The 6,803-nt window shown below is 42.9% G+C and overlaps 1 protein-coding gene across 1 annotated transcript in view; it reads left to right on the top strand.

Annotated features, from left to right (window-relative positions):
- Positions 1–237: 237 nt before the first annotated feature.
- Positions 238–6,803, top strand: part of LOC117809898 (multidrug resistance-associated protein 1-like) — a gene marked incomplete at its 5' end in the record, with an annotated part of 11,754 nt that continues 5,188 nt past the window's right edge. The window contains 6 exons of the mRNA XM_034679407.1: positions 238–325; positions 1,182–1,378; positions 1,681–1,857; positions 1,998–2,165; positions 4,051–4,240; positions 6,323–6,389. Coding sequence (XP_034535298.1) covers positions 238–325; positions 1,182–1,378; positions 1,681–1,857; positions 1,998–2,165; positions 4,051–4,240; positions 6,323–6,389 — 887 coding nt within the window. The remainder of the gene's footprint in view (positions 326–1,181; positions 1,379–1,680; positions 1,858–1,997; positions 2,166–4,050; positions 4,241–6,322; positions 6,390–6,803) is intronic.

The raw sequence follows: 6,803 nt of genomic DNA, 5'->3' as shown, positions 1-6,803 counted from the left end.
CCTCCTCTCTTCTGTTCTTTAAAATATCTGCAGCTGGATCTCCTCCTCTCTGCAGCTCGGCCTCCTCCTCTCTTCTGTTCTTTAAAATATCTGCAGCTCGATCTCCTCCTCTGCAGCTCGGCCTCCTCCTCTCTTCTGTTCTTTAAAATATCTGCAGCTCGATCTCCTCCTCTCTGCAGCTCGGCCTCCTCCTCTCTTCTGTTCTTTAAAATATCTCAAGATCTTTTTCTTGACCAGGCCGTCGTCTCGCTCAGACGCCTCGGAAACTTCCTGTGCCAAGACGAACTGAAGCCGGACAACGTGGAGAGACTTCCTCAGAGCACAGGTATGACATCACACACACACACACACACACACACACACACACACACACACACACACAGGCGCACCCACACACACACAGGCGTACACAAGCACACACACAAATGCGCACGCACACAGACACACACACACTCACACAGGCGCACCCACACACACACACACACACACACACACACACACAGGCGTACACAAGCACACACACAAACGCGCACGCACACAGACTCACACACACACAAACATGCACACAGGCACACACACAAACGCGCACGCACACAGACACACACACACTCACACAGTCGCACCCACACACACACACACACACACACACACACACACACACACACACACACAGGCGTACACAAGCACACACACAAACGCGCATGCACACAGACTCACACACACACACACACACAGGTGCGCGCACACACACACACACAGGCACACACACAGGCACACACACAGGCACACAGAAACACACACAGGCACACACACACCAGGACCATGTGGAACCATGTAAGACCATGTGGAACCAGGTAGGACCATGTGGAACCAGGTAGGACCATGTGGAACCAGGTAGGACCATGTGGTACCATGTAGGACCATGTGGAACCAGGTAGGACCATGTGGTACCATGTAGGACCATGTGGAACCAGGTAGGACCATGTGGTACCATGTAGGACCATGTGGAACCAGGTAGGACCATGTGGAACCAGGTAGGACCATGTGGTACCATGTAGGACCATGTGGAACCAGGTAGGACCATGTGGAACCAGGAGATAAAGCCTAACTGTTTGGAACTATGTATAAGAACCCATAGGGACCACATAGAACCGTGTTGTGATGCCATGTTCCGTCTTCAGACGTAGACACTGTGGTGGTGGAGGATGGCTTCTTCTCCTGGACCAATGACGGGCCACCATGTCTGCAGAGGATCAACGTAAACGTAATGACGGGCTCTCTGGTTGCTGTGGTCGGCCATGTTGGCTCAGGGAAGTCATCGCTGTTGTCGGCCATGTTGGGGGAGATGGAAAAGAGGAGTGGCTTTGTCTCCATCAAGGTAACATCAAAAGGCATTGTTGTTATAATTGAAGAACATGCAGAGCCTGAAAACTAAAAAACATTGACTCTAGAGAACTTCTTCAGAGTGCTAGCTCCCTCAGGAACAGCCACTGTGTGTTTCTTCCTTTAATCTTAATGCTCAGACAACCTTCAATCCCAAACAGACCAAACTAAACCTTCAGACACAGATCTCCTCAGCTTGGTGTTTCTCTACTGACCGCCGGGCTGCACCCCCAAAAATCTATAGCATTGGGCTGCTGCTCCTCCAAGTGCTAATAAAGGTTACTTTGAATGTGGCAGGGCTCAGTGGCCTACGTCCCGCAGCAGGCCTGGGTACAGAATGCCTCCCTGAAGGACAACATCTTGTTTGGAGGAGAGAGGAAAGAGAGCTGGTACTACAGAGTATTGGAGGCCTGCGCCCTGCTGCCAGACCTGGACGTCCTGCCCGCAGCAGACAGCACAGAGATCGGAGAGAAGGTATCAGTGCTGCCTCCCATCATGTGGTCTGTCCACTAGAGGGCAGATGATTGACTAAACAGACATGATCAGACTTTTGCCCCTGTTGGACTGGGTAGTGTTTGTGTTTTGATCATTAATGATGTACTTTCTGACTCAAGGGTCTGAACCTGTCCGGAGGACAGAAGCAGAGGGTGAGCCTGGCTCGGGCAGTCTATAGGAAGTCTGATGTTTACCTGCTGGATGACCCTCTGTCTGCTGTTGATGCTCATGTGGGACAACACATCTTTGACCGGGTCATTGGACCCAGAGGACTCCTTAAAGACAAGGTGAGCCCCTTCTGGTCCTCTGAAGAAATACCTTTCAGAATTCAGTCCAATGGAAGTCTACTTCAATCCTCCCCCTCATCATTACTACGGGAAGGGGGAGGAGCAGGTCCATCCTGAGACAGGAAGGTCAGAGTAGAGAGGAGATGTTTGATATGAGGGGATGAGCAGGTCCATCCTGAGACAGGAAGGTCAGAGTAGAGAGGAGATGTTTGATATGAGGGGATGAGCAGGTCCATCCTGAGACAGGAAGGTCAGAGTAGAGAGGAGATGTTTGATATGAGGGGATGAGCAGGTCCATCCTGAGACAGGAAGGTCAGAGTAGAGAGGAGATGTTTGATATGAGGGGGATGTGCCAGAATCTTTTTTTTCTCCCTCTTTGTTTTTGCGGTTACTCACCAGGAGATTTTTTGACCTGCAGCTTATTTTTGTATATTTTCATTCATAATGTGCTTTGTATTGACCATCGCTTTGGAGAATGGATTTTACCCACTGCTTCATAAATAAACCCCTGAACATGAAGTCCACAGACATATAAGCCAGCTGGCCAGGCTGAGTTCTCCCTGGTTCTCATGCTACTTAGTGCATTACTTAAGGGCCAATAGACCACACACATGGCAGAATCATAAACCGAGTGTCAGGATTTGCAGCTGTCAAAGCAAGCATCCAAAAGATGATTCCTTTTGCCTTCAACTTTCATCATTCCCACAAACAGAAGCAGACACAGACATGTGAACCCTCTCTGAACCCTCTGTGAACCCTCTGTGAACCCTCCGTGAACCCTCTGTGAACCCTCTGTGAACCCTCTGTGAACCCTCCGTGAACCCTCTGTGAACCCTCTGTGAACCCTCTCTGAACCCTCTCTGAACCCTCTGTGAACCCTCTGTGAACCCTCTGTGAACCCTCTGTGAACCCTCCGTGAACCCTCTGTGAACCCTCTGTGAACCCTCCGTGAACCCTCTCTGAACCCTCTCTGAACCCTCTCTGAACCCTCTGTGAACCCTCCGTGAACCCTCCGTGAACCCTCTGTGAACCCTCTCTGAACCCTCTCTGAACCCTCTGTGAACCCTCTGTGAACCCTCTGTGAACCCTCTGTGAACCCTCCGTGAACCCTCCGTGAACCCTCCGTGAACCCTCCGTGAACCCTCTCTGAACCCTCTGTGAACCCTCTGTGAACCCTCTCTGAACCCTCTCTGAACCCTCCGTGAACCCTCTGTGAACCCTCTGTGAACCCTCTGTGAACCCTCTCCGTGAACCCTCTGTGAACCCTCTGTGAACCCTCCGTGAACCCTCCGTGAACCCTCTGTGAACCATCTGTGAACCCTCCGTGAACCCTCTGTGAACCCTCTGTGAACCCTCACTGAACCCTCTAAAGGAACTCATGGAGACAATTCTGCAAACCATCCACCTTGTTGACCAATCAGCATCTGGTACGAGGAGACCCCAGAGCAGGAAGCTGTAGTAGTCCCTTAGGAACAGCAGACTGCTGCCACTAAGCAGAACTGTTTGGAAACATAAAGCCCTGGCCTTGCTCAGACAGAGGCGGCCATCTGTGTTTATGGAGCGCCGCCTGCAAGCTAGTTCAGGCAGACAACTCGAGCTGCGCTCATTTATACTGACACGTCATCATCCTCCTATCAGCTGATCTCAACATCCTCTCATTGGCGGTCTATTTAAGCTGCAAGTCTCCCTGTAAGTAAGACCTCAGTTGAGGAGAAGGGTGAGTTACAGGATCATAGACCTGAACCTCAACAACTTCTAATCCAACAGAGAACTAGGCTGTTACTATTCCAAGCCAGACATATGTGATAGTATATTTTGGTTAAACTCTGTAATGACTGTGAGTTGACTTTATTTAAACCCTGTGATGTATGCTATTGTTCTGCAGACCCGGGTGCTGGTAACTCATGGACTCAACTTCTTATCCAAGGTGGACTTGGTCCTGGTGATGGACCAGGGTCAGATCTCTGAGATGGGCTCTTACATGGAGCTGATGGAGAGAAAGGGAGCTTTCGCCAAACTCATCCACACCTTCAGTGGAAACCAGCGTAGAGAGAACCCAACACCTAAAGACAAGAGTAGGTCAAATTTAAACATTTAACTAAACTAACCAGGACATAAACTACTGTAACTAAACTAACCAGGACATAAACTACTCTAACTAAACTAACCAGGACATAAACTACTGTAACTAAACTAACCAGGACATAAACTACTATAACTAAACTAACCAGGACATGAACTACTATAACTAAACTAACCAGGACATAAACTACTGTAACTAAACTAACCAGGACATAAACTACTATAACTAAACTAACCAGGACATAAACTACTGTAACTAAACTAACCAGGACATAAACTACTGTAACTAAACTAACCAGGACATAAACTACTCTAACTAAACTAACCAGGACATAAACTACTGTAACTAAACTAACCAGGACATAAACTACTGTAACTAAACTAACCAGGACATAAACTACTATAACTAAACTAACCAGGACATAAACTACTATAACTAAACTAACCAGGACATAAACTACTCTAACTAAACTAACCAGGACATAAACTACTGTAACTAAACTAACCAGGACATAAACTACTATAACTAAATTAACCAGGACATAAACTACTATAACTAAACTAACCAGGACATAAACTACTCTAACTAAATTAACCAGGACAAAAACTACTATAACTAAACTAACCAGGACATAAACTACTATAACTAAACTAACCGGGACAAAAACTACTATAACTAAACTAACCAGGACATAAACTACTATAACTAAACTAACCGGGACATAAACTACTATAACTAAACTAACCAGGACATAAACTACTATAACTAAACTAACCAGGACATAAACTACTATAACTATACTAACCAGGACATAAACTACTCTAACTAAACTAACCAGGACATAAACTACTATAACTAAACTAACCAGGACATAAACTACTATAACTAAACTAACCAGGACATAAACTACTATAACTAAACTAACCAGGACATAAACTACTATAACTAAACTAACCAGGACATAAACTACTATAACTAAACTAACCAGGACATAAACTGCTATAACTAAACTAACCAGGACATAAACTACTGTAACTAAACTAACCAGGACATAAACTACTGTAACTAAACTAACAAGGACATAAACTACTCTAACTAAACTAACCAGGATGTAAACTACTATAACTAAACTAACCAGGACATAAACTACTCTAACTAAACTAACCAGGACATAAACTACTATAACTAAACTAACCAGGACATAAACTGCTATAACTAAACTAACCAGGACATAAACTGCTATAACTAAACTAACCAGGATGTAAACTACTATAACTAAACTAACCAGGACATAAACTACTCTAACTAAACTAACCAGGACATAAACTACTATAACTAAACTAACCAGGACATAAACTACTATAACTAAACTAACCAGGACATAAACTACTATAACTAAACTAACCAGGACATAAACTAACATAAATTTTCTTTTATTTGTATTTATTTGTATTTATTTGTGTTTATTTGTATTTATTTGTATTTATTTGTGTTTATTTGTGTGTATTTGTGTTATTGTGTGTATTTGTGTTTATTTGTGTGTATTTGTATTTATTTGTATTTATTTGTGTTTATTTGTGTGTATTTGTGTTTATTTGTGTGTATTTGTGTTATTGTGTGTATTTGTATTTATTTGTATTTATTTGTATTTATTTGTGTGTATTTGTGTTTACTTGTGTGTATTTGTATTTATTTGTTATTTATTTGTGTTATTGTGTTTCTTTGTAGTTATTGGTTGTATTGTATTATTGTATTATTTTGTATTTATTTGTGTTTATTTGTATTTATTTGTATTTATTTGTATTCATTTGTATTTATTTGTGTTTATTTGTATTTATTTGTGTTTATTTGTATTTATTTGTATTTATTTGTGTTTATTTGTATTTATATGTATTTATTTGTATTTATTTGTATTTATATGTATTTATTTGTGTTTATTTGTATTTATTTGTATTTATTTGTGTTTATTTGTATTTATTTGTATTTATTTGTGTTTATTTGTATTTATTTGTGTGTATTTGTATTTATTTGTATTTATTTGTATTTATTTGTGTTTATTTGTGTTTATTTGCAGGCAGCAGGAAGTCGGTGTCTCGGCTCAGTATGACAGATTTCGATCTCTCTCAGGAACAGCTGATTAGGTAAAAACACAAACTTCACTCTGAGATTAAAAAATAAACTTTAGGAACAAACTACTCAAAGAGTTCACAGTTATTAAAGTGGAAATTCAATTCTTGCCTGATAGAGAATTTCAGCTGCTCAACAGTTCAGGGTCTCCTTTTTGGTGTTCTTAGTTTCATGATGCTCCAAATGTCTTCAGTGGGGGACGAGTCAGGACTGCAGGCAGGCCGGTCCAGTACCTGGACTCTTCTTCTACAGAGCCATGCTGTTGTAGTCCGTGCAGAATGTGGTTTGGTGTTATGTTGCTGTAACCTGTAAGGTCTTCTGAGACCTCATGGTCTGGAGTGGCAGCATGTTTTGCTACTAAACCTGTAGATGTTGTTCAGCATTAATGGAGCCTTCACAGGTCTGGAAGCTCCCCTTGCCATGGACTC

Source organism: Notolabrus celidotus, unplaced genomic scaffold (assembly GCF_009762535.1).
Source record: "Notolabrus celidotus isolate fNotCel1 unplaced genomic scaffold, fNotCel1.pri scaffold_537_arrow_ctg1, whole genome shotgun sequence".
Lineage (NCBI taxonomy): Eukaryota > Metazoa > Chordata > Actinopteri > Labriformes > Labridae > Notolabrus > Notolabrus celidotus.
Note: the sequence above shows the minus strand (reverse complement) of the source record. Positions and strands in the feature narration are given on the sequence as shown.